The sequence below is a fragment of the Pistacia vera genome, unplaced genomic scaffold (assembly GCF_008641045.1).
Source record: "Pistacia vera cultivar Batoury unplaced genomic scaffold, PisVer_v2 Contig320, whole genome shotgun sequence".
In the NCBI taxonomy this organism is placed as follows: Eukaryota; Viridiplantae; Streptophyta; class Magnoliopsida; order Sapindales; family Anacardiaceae; genus Pistacia; species Pistacia vera.
The window spans coordinates 3,643,814-3,671,165 of NW_022196136.1; the positions used below are offsets into that span (position 1 = coordinate 3,643,814).

The 27,352-nt window shown below is 36.3% G+C and overlaps 2 protein-coding genes across 2 annotated transcripts; both read right to left on the reverse strand.

Annotated features, from left to right (window-relative positions):
- Positions 1 to 18,453: 18,453 nt before the first annotated feature.
- Positions 18,454 to 20,227, reverse strand: LOC116136832 (putative disease resistance protein At3g14460). Its single transcript, XM_031422501.1, has 2 exons — positions 18,676 to 20,227; positions 18,454 to 18,569 (listed from the first exon to the last, which is right to left on the reverse strand). Exon 1 carries the CDS (start codon positions 20,208 to 20,210, stop codon positions 18,702 to 18,704), a length of 1,509 nt encoding a protein of 502 aa, XP_031278361.1. The 5' UTR covers positions 20,211 to 20,227; the 3' UTR covers positions 18,454 to 18,569; positions 18,676 to 18,701.
- Positions 20,228 to 20,275: 48 nt separating this feature from the next.
- Positions 20,276 to 21,659, reverse strand: LOC116136854 (putative disease resistance protein RGA3). The gene is made up of 2 exons (XM_031422521.1): positions 20,406 to 21,659; positions 20,276 to 20,287 (listed from the first exon to the last, which is right to left on the reverse strand). The coding sequence occupies exons 1-2, from the start codon at positions 21,657 to 21,659 to the stop codon at positions 20,276 to 20,278; spliced, it is 1,266 nt and encodes a 421-aa protein (XP_031278381.1).
- Positions 21,660 to 27,352: the final 5,693 nt, after the last annotated feature.

A 27,352-nucleotide genomic window follows, 5' to 3' on the forward strand; every position in this document is an offset into this window, starting at 1 on the left:
CTATGTTTAGCAAAAGTTTTAGAAATTTGAAGTAAAATATCTAACCCTAGAGTAGTAGTAGAATAATAAATACCACTTAATGTATTAGTGGAATCGTAAAAAACTTTAATAAATGAATGAAAAAGATAGCAAACCGTCCAATCTGGATTGTTGACGACTTCATCCGAATAGTTCTTCCAGTTGACAAACTCTGTAATTTGTATTGTGGTTGGCATAGCTCTTTGCAACATGAAGTACATGAAGTTCCAACGGACAGGCATGTCACAACATTGCTTCTTTGGTTGAACTGGTGGCTTCTCTTGGCGACAATATTTTACTTACTCATTCCATCTTATATTGCTACCAGTGATAAATCCGATAGCCGCATGCACCCTTTCAATCCTCACATGTATAGTTTCTAAACCTGCTTTAACAATCAAGTTGATGATGTGGCAAGCACATCTTTGGTGAAAAAATTTGTCTTCACCAAGCGAACCCAATCTCTTTTGAAATAAAGAAATTGTCGCGGTGTTAGTAGCTACATTATTAAACTTAGCGCCACAACTCTCTTAGTTAATAAATAATCTTGCAAAACTTCAACAATTGTAAAATAAATAGTCTTAGTACTATATTTAGTATATAATGGTTTAAAACCTATAAATTTTTGTTGTAAATGCCAACTATGATCTAGGTAATGTGTTCTGACACTCAAAAAATATGTTTTTGATCTAGCAGCCCATATATCGGGAGTAAGTGCAATAAATATATTCCAAAAATTTTCAAATTCTTTTTTAAGTTTATCACTTATTTTAGTATAAAGTTTGTTTATGTCTCTTCTACTTGTACCTCTACTAACAGGACTATATTGTGGACAAAAAACATTTTTAATCATATCAACAAAAAAATAATTTTCAGATAAAGAAATTGGAGAGTCCGTAGTAACTATGTATTTTACTATTTCTTCTCATGCATAGAGTGCATTGTATTGCTAGTTTGAGAGAGTTGAAGATTGTGGATTAAAATTAAGTAGAGTTTGTATTTGCTTACCTGGTCCGATTGAAGTTGAATCATGCTGCATTAATTGAGGGTGCTTCTTCTCAAGGTGTCAGCGCATCGTAGAAGTCCCATTCTCAGCGTCGATAATGGTATTGGTTGGACAAAAATTACATACCCCGCACATCTTTTCCCTCAACCCATTTGGCTTTGGCTGTTTTAATTTGATGAAGAATTGCCATATCCCAGACACGATCCTCTTCAACAGTCTTGTCATGGTGTCGCAGCTCGCTTGTGTTTGGCTGGATGTAGTCCCGACCGTTTTTGGTTGTGGAATTGTTGCGTCTGGAAAGGGTGGAAATGGATCGAACCCTTCAATTTTGTCAGTGGATGAAGGAACTAGAACATAATACTCATTTGGAGATGATGATCCTCTATATCCATAATTTGGGGAATCTATTATGAATTTATGATAAAATAATAAATAATTAAAATATAAGAAATTGAATAATATAAATAATAGATGAATAAATATAAATATAAATTGAAGAGAGTTTGAGAATTGGAGTAGAGGGAAGAGAGATTGAGAGTTGAGAGTTGATCTCTATATTTATTGTCACGTTCATATAAAATAGGGGGTTATAGTTTTTAGGGGTTTAAAGGAAATTGGGGAGGGGGTTTAGGCCAGACCCTAGAGGAGATTGGTGATAACTTTGGTTCTATTTTACAATTTCATCTATGAGTTTTCTTGTGTTACACATGCTTGAGATTTATATATTATATAGTTAGGTACCTCTATAAAAATAATAATAATAAAAACCTAAAAAAACGAGATTGTTCATATTCCTCATATGCTGTTATATTTTATATGTATAGATGAGTATTCAAATGTACTTTACACTGGTGAATGAAATTGTTTTCTAATTACATAGTCAAACTAACCAAGTATGCAAGACTTTTGTATATATAGGGTTTAATGATCATGTCTTCGTATTTTTTTTTTTTTACTTATGTATTAGCGATTTGAGATGGCTCTTCTACCAAATAATAGGAGAAGAATTGGCAATGCAATGGTTGCCGACTATGCTTTTTTTATTCCAGATGCATGACTAGCAACTGATTATTTTGTAATGCTTAGTGCTTTGTGACACTAATATGCTATGATGAAACTTGCTAATGTTCCAACATGTTTCGTATGTTTTTGGACATGGTGTTAGTTAGACCTGGCAAAATGGGTCTGGACCCGCGGGTTGGACCGTACCCGGGTAAATAATATAGGGTACGGGTCCAATTTATTAAACCCATTTTTTTAGACCCGTACCCGTACCCGGCCCTAAAAAAATGGTTTATACGGGTGAACCCGCGGGCACCCGCGGGCACCCGTATTTGCAGAAATCGTTTTTAATTTTTTGAATCCCTAATTTTTTTCACGCAGCACAGCAGTCACGCTCACGCCTCTCACTCTCTCAGTCTCATATTCTCAATCTCATCTCTGATCTGATCTCTCAAACTCCACATCTCTGATCTCTCACTCTCATAGTCTCATCTCATCTCTGATCTCTAACTCTCAGATTCTCAGCAACTTTATCGCGGCCGCATCTCAATCTCTCGTCGTTCATCTTCGTCTGAAGTTCAACTGAATCAACTCCCTATCTCGGTGTCTCCATCTTCGATTAATAGTCAGCTCGTCACTCGTCGGCTGGTAATGAATCCCTAACCCCTTATTTCGTGTGTTTGTTTTTGTTTTTGGACAGATTTTGTGTTTTCTTTTTTGTTTGAATGGTTAATATTTTGTATTTTAATTTTTGTTTGTTAGATTAATGTTGTTTACACTTATATTGTTGTCTGGTTGAGCTTTCCCTGTACGTAGATCTGTAGAGTTGTTTGGGTTGAGTGTGTTTGTGTTTGGTTCCCCTGGTTGATGGGTTTTCCTCTTTGCAGATTATTACACTGATATAAAGATTAAAGACAGGCTTCCAAGTTCCAAGTAAAAGAAACTGTGAAGTGTGGAAGGATAATCTCTTTTGGCAAGGCAGAATCGAAATTACCTTCTTCACAGATCCCTAATCTTGAATTCTTGATACAGAGGTACTAAAATTTCAGTACCATGTATTGATGTATCATGTATGCAAATCCAACCATGTATGCAGGATTAAATGTTGGCTCAACAGCGAGCCTTTCTATAAATGATTTTATGTTTCAAGAGATTGCATGAATTTGAAAGGCGCAAAATGTTTTTTCTTTGGATCAATTGTGCACGAGTTTACTTTGTATTAAGTTATGTGTGATGTGTGAATATATGCTGAGGGGACTTGTTTGCAGGGTTGCAATGAATAGTTAACAGAAGCCCTGCAACCTACTTGTTGCACTTGGAGGAAATTTTACTTACTAAGTAGATATATATCTAGGAATTCTGTGTTTTATAATTGAGTTAACAGTATGAATTTTCCAGTCATTCCCTGACTGTTTACATGAATAACCTCAAATCCCTTTCCGGGGTCTGGTTCTGAATTAGAGTTTGGCTGACATCATATTATATTTGACTAGTATAAAAAAATACAAATTTTTTGCTCGAAAACTAGGCTAGGCTACCCAGCCTTGCACCTTTCTTTCTACCTGACCCTATCTTCTTTGATTGGCATCTTTTGAACACCAGAAAGTATGGGTGACTGTATTTGTTAACATCTTTTGATGGCTGCAGACTGTTGAAAACTTTGTGTTTAAGCTGTAGAAACTTGCTGTTGGCCCACTTTAGAAAGATGGGTGTTATGTTCAATATGATTCAACTACTCCACCCAAAATTTTGGGTTTTGTGGAAATCCTTTATACGTTCTATAAGATGATAGTATGGTGTAATTGTGCTATTTTAGATCCTGCACAAATTTGTGTTTTGTTGTTGTTATGGGATTGGATTTGTTGTTGTTTTGTGGAAATCCCTTATACGTCCTAATCTGTTTTCTTGAGAAGAATTTTCATCAGCCTAATGAGATATCATTCATCTTTGCAAAAGAATGAAATAACTAATTTGTGTTCTGAATGACTGTCCTGGATGAACCCAGGTGGAAGTTTCTTAATGAGAGAATTTAATTAAAAACATTAGCCTCCAAAATGGACCTTGATTCAACAACTCCATACGACTATATGAAGCAATGTGTTTTGTATTTGTTTTATGGATCATATTAAAGAACAGATTAGACATGATTGACGTGTTGTGTTATTATAATACAGTAATTAAAGATAAAATTATAATTGAGTTAGTGTGAAAAAGCTTGGTTCTTTTGGTATTTAGTCCAATTCCAAATGAAATCATCTCATCTTTTTGCCTTTCCTTCTCCAACATTGAATCTGACCCACACCCACTTTATTTTAAAATTAAAGTGGTTTTAAATCTAGAATTATGAATCCTATATTTTAAAAATCTCTTATTCAGAAGAGAATGGTTTTAACAAACCAAAATGGGCGATTACCCAAAGCTAAAGCATTTTACTTTTTTACATTAGAGCTTAGTATCTCTAATGCAATCGTGGTCTTGAAAGCACAATTCAGTAAACTTAAACATGTCTTTCTAGTTGACATTATTTTGATAAATGATAGCAGTATCCAAAACGTTACACGTACACCAAATGCAAGTTTAAATATAAATTCTCTCTTGTATTATATCCAATCATATCTTCGAAACTACAATCATTCTTAATATTTTCTGTCTATCAACAAGACTTCACATCCCAATCATGATGAGTGATGACAATAATGCATTAACAGCTAATCGTAGCAATAGCTACGTTAGATCAGTTCATGAACATAAGACAACAATCACAATTTTGTAAAACAAGTAACAAAGAGAAGAAGAAGAACGGTTTAACCCTTCTCTGAATGTCACAGCTGATGAATTATAGAGATAAAAATCTAGAATTATGAATTGTCCAATTTTATTCTGGTTATGGTGTCCTTGATGTTTGTTTCTTTATTTTTATTTTTATTTTTTGTAGTCTCAACTCTCAATTCTTGATGATATCAGCACTAAATTCTTGATGTTTGTTTCTTTATTTTATTGTATTATCCTTTGAGTGTGTGTGAGAGACCTAATATATATATATTTTTTTTTTTTTTTTTTTTGTAGTCTCAGCATTGACATGGCGGATTCAAAACTATAGATACATATGGTCAACGTGAGAGCAAGTGACGAGCTTCTAGGGTAATGCCACCTCCTTCTGTCTAGTATTCCTACACTAGTTCTAGAAATAAACGAAAACATCAGAAGTTTGGAATTTTTGAGTATATGTTGAGAATAACACTGAAAGGACTAGGGTGTAGGCATGCAGTAATCTTGCTATGGTAGTGCCACACATGGACTAAAAATATGAAGCGTCATATACAATTGTCCAAAACGTGCCAACCATGATGTAGGGCAATTATTGATTGATCATAATCATAGATTGCAAAGTAGAAAGATTAGTCAAGAGACTTTTCGTGAATATATGGCCTTATCATTATTCAACATAACTATCCATATTCATATGTGGAGAATCAAGGAACTAGGAGAGTCTTTTCATATGTGTGTAGAGCTTGTGCATTATTCTAGGAACACCGCTAAGGCGAGATTGCTTAAAAATATTTGAAAGGATGAAGAAAAAACTAAGCTTGAATTAGGGAGCTGACAAGTAGAATATGCTTAACTTCTGATGTTTGGACTTCTGTGTACAACTGAGGGATATATTTTTGACAGCTCATTATATAGATGAGGATTGGGAGTTACAGAATAAAAATTGAACTTTGTCATATTCCTCCTCCACACTCAGGGTTGTTTTGGCAGAAAATATCATGAATTTCTTGCAAGAGTGGGGTATTGAAAAGAATTTTTCTCTTACTTGGGATAATGCAATTAGTAATGTAGGATGGAGATATCTTGAGGACCAGCTTTGTGTGCAGAATGCTTTGTTATGTAAAGGTGAATTTTTCCATGTGCGATGTTCTGCACATATTTTGAATCTTATTTCAAGAAGGGTTAAGAGCTGCTAGTGTTGCTTTGAATAAGATTCGGATAGTGTGAAATATATTAAGCACTGAGGCTAGGAGAATCAAGTTTGGAGAACTTGCTGTACAAATGGGAGTGAAAGCTCAATGTTTGAGATTGGATGTTTCACTAGATGGAATTCGCCATTTTTAATGCTTGATACAGCGTTAATATTTCGTCCCGTGTGTGTGGCTTTGTCAACAATAGATCCTAGTTATAAATTTTGTCCATCAAATGAGAATGGGATAGGGGGAGAGGATATGCAAGTTCTTGGAACCATTTAATGATATTACGACTTTATTCTCATTTCTAAATATCCTCACAAACTTGTACTTGAAATGTTGTGGGAAATTCAATTGCGTTTAATTGAAGAGAGTACGAGTGAGGATGAAGTTGTTAGAGCATGGCAAAACAAATGATCCCAAAATTTACAAAATATGTATTCTTATAGTTTGTTGTGACGATTGCAACTATTCTTGACCCACGCTCAAGTTTCAGTTTGTGAGTATGCTTTCAACAAAGTTTATGATCAAATACTGCCTGCCGTATGAAGTTGGAGACTGTTAAGAATAACTTGCAAAGCTTTTTCAAGCTTACGAGGCTAAATGTTGTAAAGAAGTTCCTCCCTCACCTTCAGTTGTTTCTCCTGCGAGTAGTTCTACTTCTAGTAGGCGTGTAGATCATTCTTCTGTAAGTTACTATACTTTTTAGTTTTTATATTCTATATGAATAAAGTATTGTTTATTGTAATTTTAACTTTTGACACTTAACTGTTTAATGATGTAGGATTTTGACAGCTATGAGAGTGTTTTCATTTCCACTAGAAATCCGAGTTAGATCTTTATTTGGAAGAGATAGGTTTGATCGCGTCAAACAGAATTTGGATATCCTCGATCATTGGAAGAATAATCGTGATCGTTCCTGGTACTTACCATGATGGCTCGTGATATCATGGCAATACCAATAACATCTGTTGCCTCAAGTCCGCTTTTAGTATTGGTATTAAGTGCTCAACAAATATCGAAGCTCACTTCGACCAAAAATGCAGAATCTTTGATATGCACTCGAACTTGGCTATATGGTATGAGTTTGAAGGTAACATGTTAACATAATATTTCGTAATTTTTATTATTTACATTTATTAATATTTGTAGTTGATCATTGTTTTGTAGATAATGGGTGAAAGATGATTCGGATGATGATCTTGTGTCCATTGACTGATCTCGAGACCGTGAATCAAGAGACTCATCACGCCCACTGTGGAATGAACATTTGCTGTCTTAATATTTTTTTGTTGAATATTGGATATGTATTTGCTAATTTAATTGGTATTTATAGTTTATTGACTTATTTGGTTTGTTTATGTGTAATTGTGTATTAGTGATTTTGTTTGTTTGTTTGGGTTGGTATTGTAGTTTTGTATTATAGTTATTGTTTGTTTATGTGTTTATTTGTTTTTTTTGGTTCATATTTGTTTATATTCTTAATTGAATTGAATTTAGATAGTTTGATTTAGGGGTGTAAATGTAAAAATTAAACTGCAGGAATTTTGGGGTGTAATTGTCATAATTAAAACTGTAGGGTGAAACTGTCAAAACCGAAAGCTGGAGAGAGAAAAAACGGTCCACCCGCGGGTCCACCCGTACCCGTATAGGGTAGGGCACGGGTCCAAAATATTGGACCCGTATATATCCACCCGTATAAGACCCGTATCCGTTTTACCCGTACCCGTTTTACCCGGCCCGTACCCGGCCCACCCACCCGTTTTGCCAGGTCTAGTGTTAGTGCATTACATTGATACTAATTTTCTATATAAGTATAGTTATGTTTTATGTTTTAATATGAAATTATTCAACTATTAAAGTTATCATGAATGAAGATAGTTGATGATATATTATATTAACTTGGAATTTTTTTTTGCTTTTTTACCAAATCACAAAAAAATATTTATTATAATTGGACTTCTCTATAAAAAAATAATTTAACTTGTATTTAATTAGATAAAAATTAAATTTTTACTGATTTTGGATATTGAGGGTAAAGTTGAAAATTATTTATTAAATCCATGGATTGTATTCATCTAAATAAACATGAGTGCATGCAAATTTGAATAAACAATCCATAGATTTTATACATAAACCAAACAATGGAATTTATCAAATATATAGATTTTGAATCCATGGATTTTTAAATCCCTCCATCCAAACGAGGCTCAAGTAATTTCTTCCAAATTTGTCATTAAACTTTTATATTATATCGAATTGAATGAAGAAAAATTATTCTCTTGTAATGTTACACCAATAAACCTAGAATCTACGCATTTACAAAACACTTAATTCTCAATTCCGTAATAAAAAATTCAATATCTTTATGGTTGTTTCTCTTTCAAAATACATGCCCAATACAAAATTTAACTACAAGATTTTATTCCCTCTTTGGGATTTATTTATTTATTATTATTCTTTTGGCTGAGAAGAAAGATTGTTGATTTCCTTTAAGATTTTTGAAATAATCTAATGTTAGCAATGTGTAAACTTTTTATACTCAAATACAAAAGAGCCGTCAGATTAGATTTGATGAAAGGTAGATTAATTTGTATCTCGTTTTTAGTCAATAATTTGTATTTTAATAGCCTGATCCTTTAATTATATAGACAAAAATCATGCACAGTTGAAGCGAACCTTTCCATGATTTTGTAGTGATGTGGCTCCAAATCGGTGAAACAAACACTTGGTAAGTGATAGAGAAATACCGAAAGATCAATTCGTTAGACAAACATTTGGTAATTGGCAGAGAAATATCTGGAAAAAACAATTTAATAAACAAATATTTGGTAATTTGGTAAATTGAAACAATGTGGTGCCAGACTCATTTAACAGACATTGGTAATTTGTTGCCAAATTGTGAAAAACAAACTTTGGTAATTCAGTAGACGGGCAAAATAAACATCTCGNACTTATTTGGTTTGTTTATGTGTAATTGTGTATTAGTGATTTTGTATTTGTTTGTTTTGGTTGGTATTTGTAGTTTTGTATTATATGTTATTGTTTGTTTATGTGTTATTTGTTTTTTTTTTTGTTCATATTTGTTTATATTCTTAATTGAATTGAATTTAGAGTAGTTGATTTAGGGGGTGTAAATGTAAAAAATTAAAACTGCAGGAATTTTGGGGGTGTAATTGTCATAATTAAAAATTGTTAGGGGTGAAACTGTCAAAACCAAAAGTTGGAGAGAGAAAAAAAGGTCCACCCGCGGGTCCACCCATACCCGTATAGGGTAGGGCATGGGTCCAAAATATTGGACCCGTATATATCCACCCGTATAAGACCCGTACCCATTTTACCCGTACCCGTTTTACCCGGCCCACCCACCCGTTTTGCCCGGCCCACCCACCCGTTTTGCCAGGTCTATGTATATGTATGTTCTATAGTTGTTGAGATGAGATGATATGAGATTTGTAGTTATGTATGATTGTTGAATATATTGGATATGAGAAGTGTTTTAATGTGTGTTGAGAAATGGAACTTGAGATGAAGTTTGAGAGATGTTGTGTAAACAGATTTGGGAGTGCTTTTCTTGACAAGGATTATGGTTATATGAGGGAGTTTTCTCCCATTTTGGATGGCTAGAGAATGAAGTATAGTAGTAATTTTAGTAGAGTGTTTATATGCACATGAGTTGTTTGATGAAATGCCTAGGTGAAATCTGCCCTGTCACTGCTGTGACTTTCTAAGTGCTTTTTGGGCATCTTAAGGATTGAACTGGGCTGAGACCAAAACACAGAAGTAATAGCCCTGTTTCTAAGCTTTAAAACAAGACCAAAACCGTAGCAATCCGAGATATATAACGCAAGTTATGGCCTTTTTAGTGTGACCTATGTAGAATGATTGTTTTGATGAAATCTTGTATTTGGCATTTCATAAGAGCATTAGTGAGCATGAGCTATCCCTACGCATTTTTTTTATGCACTGAAGAAGTAGTTTGAGACATAGTAGAGAATTTAAGTATAAGCTACTTTAAGAGTAAAGAGAAAGAGAGAATGAGCACTAAAGAATAAAGAGAAAAGAGCATAAAGTATGTTGTGCGATGGGGAACCCGTGAGTAATGGGTACAGTATTCCCGCATGTACGCCGCATTGAGAGAGTGGCATGAGTATGAGAAAGAGAAGTGGTGTAGCCCGTGAGAGTGCATGCGGATGAGGGCTATACCCGAATACCCGAGAGAGAGATTATACACTCACATGGCCAAGGGTTCCGAATCCATGCACAACCGAGTCCGATCAGCTGAGGATGAGTAGAAGTTACGGAGAGCGGGAGTGAGCCCCGGCCATGCCCCCGGTAAGATGGGGCCGTGACTTACTAAAGAGAGTTCATAGAAAAGAGTTCTAAGAAAGAGAAATAGAGAGAGAAGTACCAAAGAGAATTTGAATGAGAAGTTGTAAGGAAAGAAAAAGAGAGAGAGTTACGGGGTTAGACGAGTAGAGGATTTACTTACTGAGCATTATTTTAGTGCTCACCCCATTGTTTTTCCTATGTTTTGCAGGATCTAACTGAGGACACGGTGGACGTCGGCGCTCGAGGGGAAGCGGTTACACTGTCCACCATGTTTTTGATGACTTTTGTACATATTATAATTTGGTGTAAAACTGTATATGTTTTGTAAAGAATGTATATATATATTTAATAAAAAGAAAATTTTGGGCCCAGTTTCTTTATATTATTTTATATGTATTTCATTATGAGTATTTGAGTAGAAAATGGCTATTACAGTAGTAGAGGATAGGTGTCATCCATGATTTATCTAAATTAACTAGCGAAACCTCAGTTGTGCTTGTCCTTATGGTTGGTGCTTGGAGGTGAACCAATTGGATACTCATTGGTAGGGATGTTTTCAGTGCCGAGTCGAGGTTTGCTAAAGCATCCGCATGTGTTTCTCAGTTCTTGGGATGTAAGTGATGGTGACATCTTCGAAAGATGATTGGAGCTCTTTGGCTAACTTGAGATACGAGGTCATCTTGGCGTTTCATGCTTGGTAGGAGTCGTGTAGTTAGTTCACGACCAGTTGCAAATCGGATCTAACTTCTAGCTTTTTAATTCCCATTTCTTTGGCGAGGGAGAGGCCGACTATCAATGCTTCATATTCGACCTCATTATTTGTTACTTTAAAGCCACACCGTACAGCTTGTTGTAAAGTATCCCTTTCTAGGGAAATAAGGACTAGTCCCAAGTTGCTACCATTGATGTAGCTTGATCCATCCACTAAAAGGGTCCATTTCAAAGGTGTGTAATCTGTCAAGCATAGGAGCTCCTTCTCTGCCTAAACAGAAGTGCTAGGTGCAAAATCGGTGATGAAGTCGGCTAGCATTTAGGACTTAATTGCGATGCAGGGTTGGTAAGAGACATCAAATTCACTTAGCTCTCCTGCCCACTAAATGAGCCGGCCCAAGAGATTAGGTTTGTGGAGTATCTTCTTGAGGGGGTAAGATGTCAGGACCACAATCAGGTGGCATTGGAAGTACGATCTTAGTTTCTGCGCGACGGTGATGAGGGAGAGCACCAGCTTTTCAAGTTGGTTATATCGCATCTCGGCGCTCAACAGAGACTTACTAGTGTAGTAGACCGACAACTATTTTCCATCCTCCTCTTAGATCAATAAGGTGGATATTATTAATTTGGATACATAGGTGAGGAGTTGTTCCCCTGTTTTTGGTTTAGAGAGTAAAGGAGGCAACATTAAGTAATTCTTCAAGTGGGCTAGTGCCTCTTCACAAGCTAAGGTCCATTCGAACTTTTTTGATTTTCTAAGGGCGATGAAGAAGAGGTGGCATTTTTTCGCAGATTTGGATATAAATCGGCTAAGCGCGGCAACCCTCCCAATGAGTTGCTGGAGGTCTTTGATACAGGTAGGAGACATAATATTTAGGACTGCCTTGATTTGGTCAAGGTTGGCTTTGATACCTCGCTGTGTCACCATGTAACCAAGGAATTTACCTGATGAGATGCTGAATGAGCATTTGGCTGGGTTTAGTTTCATGTTGTATTTCCTTAGCACCTCAAATACTTGCCTGAGGTGATCGAGGTGTTGTTCAGCAACTAGGGATTTAACCAATATATCATCGATAAATACTTCCATTGAGACTCTAAGGTATTCGGCAAACATTTTGCTCATGAGGTATTGGTAAGTTTCGCCAACATTTTTTAGAGTGAACGACATTACCTTGTAGCAGTAGGTGCCTCTTTCAGTTATGAAGGCAGTCTTTTCCTGATTATCTGGGTGCATCAGTATCTAGTTGTAACCCGAGAAGGCGTGTATGAAGCTTAGCAGTTCATGTCATGGTAGTGGCGTCCACCATCATATCTATGTGAGAGAGTGGGAAGGAGTCCTTGGGGCAAGCTTTATTAAGGTTAGTAAAGTCAATGCAGACTCTCCACTTCCCGTTCTTTTTTTTCACCACAACTATATTGGCCAACCAATCGGGATACTAGACCTGTCGAACCGAGTCATTGCTTAGCATCTTCTCTACCTCTTCGTTGATCACCTTATTCCTCTCAGGAGAAAACTTTCTTCTCTTCTGTTGCACAGCGGGGTGGCTTGGGTCGGCATTTAACTTATGGACAATAGCGTTATGGTTGATCCCGATCATATCTATATGAGACCAAGCGAAACAATCTTGGCTCTGTTTGAGGAAGTCTACCAGCTTCTGTCAGATGTCAGCTTTAAACTGTGCCCCAATCTAGGTTTTATGGTTAAGGTGATCATGGTGTATTTGGATGTCATCCAGCTCTTCCATGACTGGCTGGTTTAGCTCAACTTTGGTGATCGAGCGGCTCTGTAATTGCTACATGGTCCCTCACTTTGCCTTGAAAGCATTTTGGTAATAATCCTTGGAAGCCTTTTGGTCACCCCTGATTTCTTTTATTCCCCATTTTGTTGGGAACCTAATAGTTTGGTAGAAGGTGGAGGGGATTGATCGCATGCCGTGGATCCATGGGCGCCCCATTACGACGTTGTACAGAAAAGGTGCGTCAATTATCATGAAGGTAGTTTGGAGGTTGATTCCCTTGACGTAGACCAGTAGAGCTATCTCCCCGAGAGTGTATTTCTGCTTCAAACTGAACCTAACAAGGAATGTTAGGTGGTGGTTGATGTTGGACTTATCAAGGCCTATGACTTTGAATGCATCTAAGAAGAGTATGTTGGCAGAGGAACCGAGGTCCACTGGGATTCTCTTGACGATAATATTGGCTACCTAGAGGGCGATAACGAGAACATTGTGATGGGGATTGAGGAGTGATGTTGCCTCGTCGTCGGTGAACTTTATGGTCAAGTTTGTTAGTTTCTGCCAAGGTTGCTATGATAGGTGATACAATTGGTTGGCTGCAAATCTGGCGTGGCGTTTTGCGGCGGAGTAGGTGACTGTACTTACTTCTAACCCACCAGAGATCACGTTGCATATCCCGTCAGTAAGTGATGCTTTTGGTGGGGGCGTTATTTGGCAATCCTTGTTTGCTATTGTGTTCTTGCCTTTCTCGATTAGGAAGTCTCGAAGGTGGCCCCTTTTTAGTAACTCCATGACTTCCAGACGGAGGGCTATGCATTCGAAAGTGACATGTTCGTAATCTCTGTGGAACTCACACCACTTGGTTGTGTCACACTTAGTCCCAGTACACTTTTGCTTTGCTGGCCATCTGACTACCTTCCCCATTTCTTTCATCACTGCGACTACCTTTGTCAGCTCGATGTTCATGTTGTAATGGAGCATCTTGTATCTTTGGGGTTAGTCAAGTGTCCTCTTGCTATGCTAAGCCATGTGACGATCATTGGTGAGTCTGTTGCCCCCACATAGGCCCTCTTTTTACTTGATACGACTCAAATTGAGGCCATTATTTGCGTCCCTCTGCTCGGCAATGGTGATGGTTAGTGGTGGAGTTCAACTTTGCTCTGTGGACTTCGTCTTCTTCCTACCTTATTTCTACTGAAGCGTGAGCTAGCACGTCTTCCATTGTATTGCAATTGAATTTGGTGAGTTCCTTGTATAGTTCACCGTCTGGGAGGAGTTTTTTCCTAAAGGTGTCTATCGTAGTCTCTTGGTTGTAGTAGGGGATTGAGACTTTCTCATGGTTGAAGCACCCTACATATTCTTGTAACGGCTCATTGTGATATTGACAGATATTATAAAGGTCGCCAGACAGTTTTTCAAGCTTTTTGCTATTGGCAAATTGCTCCACGAAGGTGTCCGTGAACTGGGTGAATGACATGATAAAGTTGTTAGAGAGATTTGTGTACCATTAAAGTGTCGGTCCTATGAGGCTGGAACCAAAATTCTTGCACATGCATGTTTTGCGGAGATCTCGAGGTATAGCGGCAGCGAACATTCTTTGTTTGTAGGAGACTATGTGGTCATTTGGGTCGGTGGCTCCATTGTAAAGTTTCATGTCAGGGAAGGTGAATTTGTGCGGCATCTCTACGATTGCTATTGCATCCATGAAGGGTGAATCAGCATAACTTTGTGGTTGACTCTTCTTGAGTGGTGCAGGTACGCTTGGGATACGTTGGATCATGGCTTCTATCTTGGCTAGTCGCTTAGCCAAAGTTTGTTCCAAAAGAGTTGGCATATGGTTACATAATTTGTTCAGGAGTTGGGGGAATACGTTGGGATCTATGTGTATAGTGGAGCAGAGTCAGGCTGCTTGGTTGATATTGTTGGTGTTTGGATGGATTGGATATGTTTGTGAGAGGTTGAGACGGGTGTCTAGCTGTTGAAGTAGGGTAGTTTGGGGGAACGCTTCAATGGCTGAATGGTTGACGGGTGGGGTATTGTCATCTTGGGTTGGCTCAGCCAAAGGCATTATGGTTAAGGCCGAGCAAATGGTGGGACTCGTGAGGGTGCCATGATTTGGTGTGGAAAATAGCTGTCTTGGGTGAATGGGTAGCCGAGAAAAAGATGCATTATACTGATTCATAGACCAATTTAAAGAGTAAAATTGTGTTACCTTATCTTGAAAAACTTGGTTCTCGACGCGGATGGTGGTGTTTTGTGCTTTTTAGGCTTGGTATTTGTCACTCTCCTATACCAATACGGTGAAGGCCGCGATCTGAGCTGTGCCTCAAGTATTAGGGTTTTGATGTTGTTGGTCATGATGACTAGACGAAAGTTATGGAATGGATTGGGTAGGTCGTTCTGTGTCGTATGACTGTCAAGGCCCCATAGTGGGCACCAAACTGTAGATGGTAAAATCTACAGTTACAAATATAGGGTCGAATCCAATTATGTGGGCCACTTGCAGCCTAATGGACCTGTGAGGAATATAGCGAAGGTCGTGGAGACTTGGGACGGAATGATGCTATGGTTTTCGAGCGGAATGCTAGAGCTTTGACAAATCCTTCATGAGAGGGTTTGCCTCTGTTTATATAGTGAACCTTGAGGGTTCCCATCCCAAAAGGATCCTGAATCCTGTTTTTGGAGGACTTTTCTTCTAGGAAGAGATATGATTCCTCACCTTCCTCACCTTTATTAGATTAGGCTTACCAATTTTAGCGAGAATCTAGGTCTTACCAAAAGAGGAAGCAGAATTTGATTCTAATTCTCTGTTTATCAGATTGCTGTGGGCTGATGGGTTGGAACCCAGTCAAGCTTAATTTGCAGGGTAGCTCAACTCGTGGAGAGGACAATTCACAAAGTAGATTTAAGCGTGGGCCCAACCAAAATTAGGCTAAGGCCTTAGGTCATAAAATGTTTATTTTATTATTGGGTCTCGTCAGGTCTAATACAATTTTTGGCCCATACAAAACCAAGCATCTCTAATCAATTTCTATCTCCGTTTTTCATCTGAAATTTTCATTAAATCCTAAAGCTGGCCTGGATGCATCAAATAACACAGATTTGCTCCATTCCATGCTCTATTATCATTTTATGATCACTAACTTTATGTTATCAAACAGCTTCATAATGTAAGAGAACAAAAAATTAGGGATTACTAATATAATCCATTCATTCATATTAGTCTCTATTTACATCCAACTGTGTGTGAGCATTATGACAAATCAATAAGTTTCAAGTTAATGATTCTTTTATTGGCTTGTGTACATTCATTATATGGAATAGATAAAAGAGCACATGTTGACATGACCTATCTCGACCCTCCCTATCCCATAAGCTTCGGGCGCACCCATGAGACTCGAGCGACTGAGAAGTGTCATGTGGGAAAACTATAAAACTTGTTCCAAAATTAAAATATCATAAAACTCTTCAAACTAAATCATTTATAAGTATTCATTCCGCCGCAAAACGCCCACCCAACCCCCCCCCCCCCCCCCACCCCCCCACAAAACCAAAGTCCAAAGTCAAGTAAGAGATTGTACAGAGTGTACCATAGTTGTGTTTTATTTTTCCATTGCAAAGTTTATATTTCTTTATCATGTATTTATTTCATGTTTTGGATTTGTAAAAGCTATGGAAAAATCTGATATCATACTTGTTGTTTGTAAAATCACAATTTTATTTGTTTATTTGTAAATGATATTATATTGGTTTGTGAGAAACAAAAAGGAATGCCTATAAATGATATAGTTAGAAAAGTTTTATGATGTTTTAATTCAGGAGCATGTTTCATAGTTTTCCTACATGTCACGTCTCGGTCGCCCAAGTCTCATGGATGCAGAGCTTATGAGATAGGGAGGGTCGAGATGGATCATGTCAACATGTGTAGGTAATCATCAATTGCTTAATTAACTGTATTTCAGACAAAGCAAGATCAGCTAGGTAAACTAAATGTAAAAATGCTGACAAAACTATATCACTTTCTTGTGCTTCAAGTTTCTATATATTCTCATGCCAATGAGATCCTAGGAACAAACCAAGTAATTGCCTCCACTTCCCTTCTCAAGGCTTCACGCTTCCAAGTAGTAACCGCTACTGGGTTTGATTTCTTCCCAGCAATCTCGATTTCCTGTTTCATACTTAGAAGTGTTACATGCCACATCTCTATCAATGAGTATTTAGCTAGTCTAGTTTAAAAACTTTGGATATCTCATCAAAGTAAAAATATTTCGGGTGAAAGATACTTACATTAAGTTGAAAGCAGATAATATCTACTCGGTTAGGCCTCAGCTGCTAGAGTTGGCATCAGAATAGGCTGAGAGCATGCTAAGATGAGGAGCACATGAAATGCTTTCGGACAAGCTTCTTGTTATTGTGGATTAGTAAGTCTGAAGTTGAAACCGCTAACGTGCTATAACTAAAGCAACATAACCATATTTACATAAGAGTAAAGGCCTGGTATCAATAACATCATTTTTCATAATGAAGGGGAAAAAAAAAAAACTATAGAAAGATAGATATTAAGGAAAGTTACCAAGCAATGAGCACATCTTTTTGTTTCCTTATAGGCCCATGCTTGAAGGCTTCAAAGTAATCGTTTTGCTCTGTGGCACAAATCTCAAAATTCCATCCATTACTAAGCATGCCCGGTAAGTCAGTCTAGCATTGTGACCAAATAATCAAAAACAGTCGCATAATTATGCCCAAATATTTGGTCTTTGGCATAAATTTTGGTAAGAGTAGTATTATTTACTCTTTCCTGAAGATAATATATGATCCTCTACAGATGAAATTTGATACCTGAGAACAAAATATCATATTATGAACTAAACTCGTGGTGGGCGAAAGAAAGGAGGGACAGGAACTGCAGTCGGCCAAGCCCGGTAATAATTCTTCTATAAATTCATGACTTGCTGAACTTGTCTCTGTGCATCAATTTGAAATGCTTTAATCAAGTTTTCTTAATAAGAACAAGTCCTGTTAACATCCTAATAGCCAAAATATAACCAAAACAAACCTCTATGAGAAATAAAAGCACTTTCCAAATTGCAATCTGGGGCCAGTGGAGAAGTTCACTAACAGAAACTGCATAAACAACACACAGTAAGAGACAGCAATGAAATATTTGATTCATTAGAGACATATGTCCTGTCTCTCGTAAGAAACAACAAAATTCCAGAAATGAGTAAAACATTCTGATCAAGTATAGTAACTCAAAAGAGTATAAGGATCAGCTAAAGCGCATACACTTTCAACTTATACATACTTCGACTAATCCTCAGGAGAGACTAGCGCAACAACCCACCACCACGGTCCCCTACTTAAATCATGAATGCTTAAATGGGGAATCGGACCTGAGACCGTACGCCTATCCACACTATCTCCAATTCGCCCGAATCATCTAGGCTACCCACAAATGGGTAGCTAAAGCACATAAACGTCTAGTACTATTTTACCTATTTTTTATTTACCGAAGAAAAAGAAAACAAACCAGAGCTCTGATGAGTAACTAATGTTGTTGAAAGACATTAACCCCAGTGCAGCAAGAAATTACTGTGCCTCTGAGATCAATAAAATGAAATTGTGATAACTAGCAAACACAGAGAAATATGGACAGAAGATTATATAAAATGCTTAAGGGCAATCACCTTTGCTTATTGATGATGATGGCCTATTATAGTTCAAGAAGTCTCTGCTTTAACTGGGCTGTAAAGATCAGATTCAAAAGAAGTTGACATTTATAGCACAATTTTCTACTGATGCCTGCAAAATGGAGAAACAAAATTGTTTAGTAGGTGGACATACATATAGCAAAAATATATTAAACATTTTACCGGATTAATTCTTGGAATCATACTTATGCATTTACCTGTAAGTCTGTCACAACGTCAGTTGCTATTTGAAAATCCCATGGCCGTTTCTTTGCTCATATGCGAAATCAATCATGATATTGGGGATGTGAGAGATCTTGTGCCAGTCCTCTCCAGTCCTCAGGCTGTAACATTGTTTTAGAATAGAACAGTAATTGATATTCAATTCCTCCAAAGTTGTCTTCTGCAGAATGCGCTCTGGTATTTTCCTTAATTTCGGACAATGTACAAATGATAGCGAGCGAAGACATGGCATGATTATCGAGTCTTCCCATACAGCTATAAGCATTCGATCCCATTCTTCCCATTCTTCCATGTCAACAAACTTGAGCGAAACCAGTTTCGGAAAGACAATATCAAATGTGTTGCCAATTACGATTCCCAGAAATTCATTTCCAACTCGTTTCACACTCTGCATATTCCATATAGAGAGTGATTCAAGGGATGGCAGTCTTCCCAAAGCAGGTAAATGCTCAGACTTTATGCAATCATGGAGATTCAACATCCTCAATCTGGTTAATGGCAGGATCCAATCAAGAGAAATGTCACGGCCTCTGTATCCTCGAATCTCCAACCCCTCTATATCAAAAGGTGGTTGCAAGGCTACAAGAATGTTTTTGTCACTATCGATCCTCTTCTCTTCTTCTTCCTGATTCACCTTCTTTTTTTCCTCCTTTTCAAAATTTAGATGCAAAGAGAGGAGGTTTTTCTTTGTCTTCAGTTTTGCTTTCTTGGCTTCATTCACATCTTTCACATTTCCCAACCTTTTTAAACTGAGAGACCCTCTGAGGTGGTTCAAGTTTTCCAGACACTCTAGGGTGCATGCTTCGCCGCTGCCACCGCCACCACCCAAAAAGAACTCACTTAAGGTCTGAAGGCAAGTTAATTTCTCGATTCCTTTTGGCATGTACTCTAGTGAAGTTCCATTGTTTACTAGATGCCTCAAGTTGATTAACTTTCCAATCCCCTGAGGTAACTTCTTGAGTTCGGTACACCAACTCAGCTCTAAAGTTTGCAAAGCATATAACTCACACAATGTCTCAGGCAATTCTTCAAAATTTAAAAGGGACAAATTAAGATATCTCAAATGTGATAATTTTCCTATCTCTCTTGGAATCTCTTTAACTGAATTCGCATACTGCCGCTTTGCACTGAGATCTAATGCCCTTAAAGGTATCTGTTGATCAAATAACTTTAATGGGTCATTACGAAGCAATGAGAGGTCTGTAACTCTACCCAGAATTATGAGGCTTCGCAACTTTTTGACATCACATAAGGATTTAGGAAGTGGAGCTCCTTCCCTCACCATTAACATTAAATGGTGAACTTCTTGGTGAGCAGTGTTTGAGGATGGATCTTTAAGACCACTGACTTCGGTGGCTAAACACTCAAATTTACTGATAAACTGAGCGAATTCATGCACTATATCATGCATTTTATGACATAAAATAGTGCCATCATGATCTTTTTTAAACACATCGAAGAAAGATAGTCTTACTAAGTAGTCAAAATACTTTTGACCATTTATCTCCATTTCTTCGTCTTTTCTTAAACCAAGATAACCTTGAGCCATCCACAATTTAATCAATTGATCTTTGCTCATATTGTACTCTTTCGGAAAGATAGCACAGTATGAGAAACATAGTTTTAACATTGTGGGCAAATCACTATAACTCAAAAACAGAAATAGAAAATGATCTTTCGCCTCAAACTCTTTTAGTTCCCATACATAACTTCCTAAGATTCTCTGCCATTGCTCTTTGGTATTTTTAAAGCGTAAGAGACTCCCAATAATCTTTACAGCAAAAGGCAAGCCCTTACACTTATCTGCAATTTTCTCACCTATGTCTTCTACCCAATCCTCAGGAGACCTATCAAAAAATGCTAAATGTTTTAACAACATCAAACATCCCTCTCCACGCAATTTCTCAACGTGGACAACATCTTTTGATTCGACCATAGGAGCTATTGTCTCCTTTCGAGTGGTAATTAAAATCTTAGTACCAGGTAAACCATTCTTCAGACAACGATAAAATGGCTCCCATTTTTTATAGTCTTCTACGGACATACCATCTAAAACAAGAAGACATTTCTTTCCCACAACAGATAGACTAATCCATTGCAAAAGAGACCCAATTTCAACAACATTAAAGACTACCCATTTCAGAGCATTAATGATAGACTTAGCTATCTTAAGCTCATCAAAAGGGTCAGAAACACGCACCCATATTCTTTTATCAAAATAACTTATCACCATATTATCATTGTAGGCAAATTGAGCCAGAGTTGTTTTTCCGACTCCTTTCGGCCCTACAACTGATATGATATGGGGATGTTTTCTTTTAACATCACTCTCACACAACTTACCCACTAATCTCTTCTTCTCATTTTCTCGAAAACATATCTCAGACACATCATCAAAGGAGCTACTAACACTCTCTATTTTCTCATCACTCCTCCCAATGTCTTTAAGGCTAAATTTTTTTTTATCTTTGTTAATATCATCTATTATTTCACTTAGTTCTTTAATCTTCCGAGCAAAGTCACCATGTATACTGACACCATTGAAACAAATGCAAGAGGAGGGCAACATAAAACATACCTTCTCTTTCCTACGAATAAAAGCATTCAGATCAGCGCCCGGGACTTGCATTTTCGAGACAGCAATGTTCCACTCATCCAAAGCATCTTCCAAGTCATAGCACGTAATTTTGAGCTTGTTCAACCATGATCTCAGAGGTTTCTCCTTCCCTTGTTTTTGCTCTGCATCAGCCAGCACATCTCGAATTTCTTGCAGATTGTCACGAAGTTTTTTCAGTTCGTTTTTGGCACCCTCAGGAAGTCTTCCTTCTAGGTCATTCTCTGGCGTAATGGTTGTCTCCAACTGCCCCAAGACGCTGGAAACAATTTCACACCCAACCAGTCCCACCTCCTGTTGCTGATGATGTGTTACAGCCATTGTCGAGTGCCCTCCTGAAGCCATCTGTTGTATCTTGGAACCAGTACTCAGAAATCAGAGATTGTACTTGAATGAAAAAGAGATGAGAAATTGATTTATTTTTGTGTTCTGAAATGCTGCCACCCTGGTTTTATACTCTATGCATGAATAATATTAACGGAAGTGATTTTTAAGCCCATCGAATTCATCAATGTCCCACTTTTAAATATTTTTTTCTTTGACAATTTTAACATTAACGATAATTAGTGGAAATATTTAATAATTTTTAAATATACTTTTATTTTATTCGAAATTGGAGAAAAGGGGCATAAACAAAAAAAAACATATATAATTAAGTTTGAAATTAAGGTAAAGAGATATAAACCAAAAACCTAATTAAACGAGGTTTAAAGGGAATTTTTTTTTTTTTTTTTTTTTTTAAATATAATAGATGTGTGTTTAGTAATAGGGGATACTGATGAACTTGATAGGGGGTAAAAGTTATGAGTGATGCTATGGGTACTAATGGATGAGTACTAATATGTGTACTAACTAAAGCATAGTATCCGTACTATGCGCATAGTACGGGTACTATGCTTTAGTTAGTACACATATTAGTACTCATCCATTAGTACCCAAAGTATTATTCAAAAGTTATTTCCCTAATATTAATGTTTGTAAACTCATACAGGTCTAGACCCGGTTCAAATTTCTATTTGGTTGACCTAGAGTTTGCATCGATGCCATAAGAATAAATCATTTATTTTAAGCTATCTCGTTAATTATAAATTTTAATTACTTCTCTAATTATACCATAATATATTAATTTGCAAAAAATAATTTGTATTAATAACATTATTCTATAACAAGAAATGGAAACCTTTAAGCTTTGCTTTGGCATTGGTTTAACAATATAGCTTTCTTCAAGCTATTCCAAAGATTAAGTATACATAATAGTGTACAAAATATTATTTTCTTACTCGATGAATGTTCTACATGGCAGCAAGAATTAAAGATCCCAAGCTTGATCTTAAGGAGCAAGCATATACACTTTGCAAGTTAGTTAAGTAAAGAATAAAGATAAAAAATAAACAGCTGGGTCAGAGTCAGATTATTCTCAACTATAAGAATAATATTGCTTTAGAAACAGCCTTGAAGAAGAAAACATGCCAAACTCGAAAGGGGCTTGAAGGTTAAGGTCCAAGCTGCTTCACACTTGGACTTCATCACATGCAATTATGCAAATCATAAATCGAAAACATGCAAGGGATCTGATACAAAGAGTGGAAGACAAGAAAATTAGGGGAATAAACAAAAGAAAAAGAATAAAAAACTTCAAAAGATGTTAAGGGAAAAAATGGGTTGATTGCTCTTGGGAGAAGAAAACATTTATGCAGAGAATAATTATCTAATCCTTACTGCTTTATATAGTATTAGTTTCCTTTAATTTGTACCATCTTACTTTCATATAAACTTTAGTTTATTTTCAACAAGAATTAGATGTTTTAAGTTGATGATATTCCTATATCTATTCATGTGTTATTTACAACATAAATCACTAAAGAGGATCTTCTCTATCTTTTCCCTTTTCTCTTTTCTGAAATTTCATCATATATCTTGTAATTCTTGGAAGTTTGTAACTGAAGATACTCTTATTTGAACACCTTTTAGCCCCTTTAGTAAATCGATTAAGAGTTTAATATTTTGCTTTGTTATACAACTTTGAAATTTCATCGTACATTTGGTTTATCTCTGCAGTTCCTAACCTAACAACTATCCGTTCTCATTCTGATTTCATTAATAATTTATTCCAAGATGCTATATATCATTCTAGCTGTCAATGGAATTTCTCTTTACAATATAAGGAACCATCCCCCTTTTCCCTTTCACAGTTTAATAATATTTAAAATGTGCTGAACAAGGTGAGAGAAAAAGGGAAAACCTGGGGGGATTCCATGTAATTTACTCTTGATTTCTAATGTCCACTTCTCTTTTCTTCTCTCTGTTTCTAGTCAGAAGGTCAACACAAAGTGCAGAAAATTTAGAAAGCATACGTATAATAATTCAATGACAGCAGCTAGAACATAAATATTCAATCCAACAACTATTAATTACATTAATTATAAAGTTAGATATAGTATAAATATATTAATTTATAGTATTACTGACGTGATACTCCCTAATATTTTACAAATTTTTAGGGAATATTTGTAGATGAAGATTGAGAAAAAAGAAAAAAGAAAAAAAAAAGTGTTGAGTCCCGAGATATTCAGGTTTGGGTTGGACGTTCAATAGGGAAGACAGAAGAAATAAAGTATAAGGTTCAAATGGTTACATTACACATTACAAGATTAAAACATTCATCAAATTACAAGATTTATCAAAGTCATGAAGGAGATATTTTATATTTCAAGTATTTTGATCGTATTTCAGATCCATATATAAATGTTTGAGTAAGCCTAAGGAGATTGGATGTTTAAAATAGAGTTTGTTTACCAAATCAAGCGACTTATCATTCACCAAACCAAGCCATCTTCATATATATATAGGCTACCAAACATTAAACATTGAAAGAAGCTAAAGCCCATTATCTAGACCAGCCCAATTGGCAAAAATGGGAAAAGCCATATTTTGATTAAATTTCTATCCTTTTTTTTTTTTTTTTTTTTTCCTAACCCAATATCCCATTTTATTTCTTATACTTCTTATGTTAGATTTTAAGTTAACTCTATTAAATCTATATTTTATACTGGTTTAGGGTGTTAAATATCAAGCAAGTTAGTAACTTCATTTGCATTGAATTATGTAGCTTTGAAGAAATTTTAGTCCATGTTTTCTAAATACAGGGTTAAATCTCCTCGTACACCATTTAACCCCCCTTGCCTTTTCTTATTCATCTTTTATAAGCACAGAGAATTAGATTTAATTCTAGAAGTCTCAATCATAGCACCACTACTAAAGCATAAAAGAGGTAGAATTTAAACCCCTAAAGTTAAAAAGAAAATGCCAAAGCAATTTGTTGCTCTGTTTTTTTCCATTCTAATTACTTAGGCCTTATGGCTTAGAGGCATGTAATTCTTAATTTCAAGAATTTTATTTACTCTCATTTTATAGATAAAAAAAAGGGGACAAAAACGTGTAATTTAAAGGCAGTACTGTTAAAGTAATCTATTGCTCTATAGCTCTTCTGGGGAATTGCTTGGTTGGTTGTATAATGCTTGATTCGTAAGTTGAAGAGATCATCTCAACCAACAGAAAAAACTGCAAAAGAGCAAATAAGGATATAGGGAGACAACCAAGAAGGGAAATTGGAATGATGGTCCATTTCCATGGATGGCAAAAAACTATGTAAAGGGTTGCACCAAAAGCTACCATCATGAATGGAATAGAAAAGAACAAGGTGACTAGCCCAATGATTAACTCTTCGGCAAGGACTCCAAAAAACTTTCTTCTACATAATGCGAAGTGAGGATTGCCAAGAGCATCAATAGTAAAGCAGTGGAAGTAAAGAGTGCAAACGAATTTGATATGACAAACACAATGAAAGATGGTTTGCGCAAGAAAATGGGTGTCCCTTTAGCAGAGTCGTTGCCACTTGGTACAGTGAAAGCTGCGACAAAGTCTACTATGATTATGAGTGCAGCTACAATTGTGCAGGATGAAGCAGTCTCCTTCATCCATTTCTCACCTTCTCTGACTAAATTCTTGTGTAATTCGGTAAACACTTGTCTAGGAGTTTTATTGGATTTTTTTTCACTATTCTTGAAGGGATGGATGAACAAAACTTCCCACAGCCTGAACATATATACATAAAACCTTAGCTTAATAGATAAGAAAATGTTTGACAATATTAAGGACTACATGTTATATATAAAATTTTCTCACTTTTCATGAGTTTCGAGCCTTAGATTGAAGAAGTATTTAAGATAATAAAAATAACTCTTTCATTGCTTGGTTGGATGTTCACCTTAAACCATTATAGCTCTCTCAGCATCTGCAATGTCGCACCCAGAATATGATCTGAAGGGACAAACCTTCCAGCGGAATGCAAAATGTTGTCTTTTTTTACTCTCATGTCAGCCACTTGCTTCATGTCCCAGTCCCATGAAAGTAAAATATTTTTTTTCTATTTACAAGACTAAATAATTTTTCGTGGCGATTTAGAATTGCAAGTCGAACTATGTCATCACCATTTTTAACGAAAGCAAACGAGAAGCAATAGGTCTTCATAATTTCATTGACAAGCTCGTAAATCCCTAATGCTGCGGCTGTAAGAACTGGTGTACATAATGAGTTGCTTCTTCATGGCTCCAAATAACTATGTCATGATACATGATTCTGACAATTTCATGTGCTTGCTTATTCGTTAATTTTGTATCATGTATGCTCCTGGTGATTGGCACTTAACAAGCTAGAAACTTTCTCTCAAACTGCTCCTTTAATAAGAGAATATATAATTTAATGCTTAATTACCTAAGTGCATGAGGGCTTTCCAGAGCATAATATATATTTTTTTGGCGCGAAGCACCTGCTATAATTATAAAAAATAAATGGCAGCATTCAGTATCATAATTATAAGAATGAAGAGATATTTAGATGGGACGTTTACAAACCAAAGCTTCTGCCAGTAGAAAACATTTGTTGAAAAAACCCCAAATGTGTGAATTCTGTCAACTTTGTCTTTGATCTCTCAGAGGTAATTTTTATGTCTCTGTCCACACTTTCAGGGCCAGGAATATGTTCTTCTTGCACAGGAATCCCTGCCAAATTATAGTGGTTATGAGACATACATTTGAGAGAAACATTCTATAAGGAATTTGTATATGTAATATTATTTGAATAACAAAGTTCTGCGTATGTTGTGACTCGGCAGAGAAAGTAAAAAAAATTAAAAGATTGTTGACACCAACATTCATGTCGATCAAGATGATATTATGCTGGAAACTCATGAAGGTGGTCACAGTTTTGGAATCTGGAGCTGCAAACTTTGGCGGCAAAATTTGAAGTTCTGCTGCTGTTTTGGTTCTACTATAACACAATGGAACTGAATTTCTTTAATTAATATTATGTACACCTTAGCTAAATTCAGCTGTAAATCTGCTGTTGATTAGGTGTTTATGTAATGTGATTTGTTAGTAGTTGTTAGCAAAGTATGGCTGATGATTTTTTTTTTGTAAAACCTGTTGCAGAGTAGGTGCAACAGTATTGTAAATTATGTATATTTTTGCCTTGCTGCTTTATGAATTCTGACCATTCACGTATTATGTTTTTTGTGAGTTAACTTTACTGCAGTTTCCTTAGAATTCTCCAGCTATAAAACCTTCAATTTATAAATTAAGCGTTTCCAAAATCCAAGCTTGATCTCACTTTCAAACGCCAAAGGCTTATTCGCCACTATTAATAAAATACTTCTTCCGTCCTGGTTCTGGAGACGAGCTAAGTTTGGATATCGTTTCAATAAGTCTAAAGCTATACCTGTAAATGCAGTAGAGATCAACAAAAAATTAGGCCAAAGGATTGCTGTAGCAAGTCCACGGTCCGAAGAAACAATGTTAAACTAATAAAACTAAGAAACCAAAACAAAATTGACTTATATCTGAAAGATGAATCAATCAGTCATGATAATTGTATAAGTATCATATCCTTAGTAATGTTAAATAATAAAAGAGAATTAATATAATTTACATACTGACTATGGACACCAGAATTGATTAGATCGTTAAGCAGAGTCACTCTGT

Coding starts and splice junctions, on each gene's coding strand:
- LOC116136832 (XM_031422501.1), bottom strand. CDS start 20,210: ATGGAGATAAATGGTCAAAAGTATTTTGACTACTTAGTAAGACTATCT.
- LOC116136854 (XM_031422521.1), bottom strand. CDS start 21,659: ATGGCTTCAGGAGGGCACTCGACAATGGCTGTAACACATCATCAGCAA.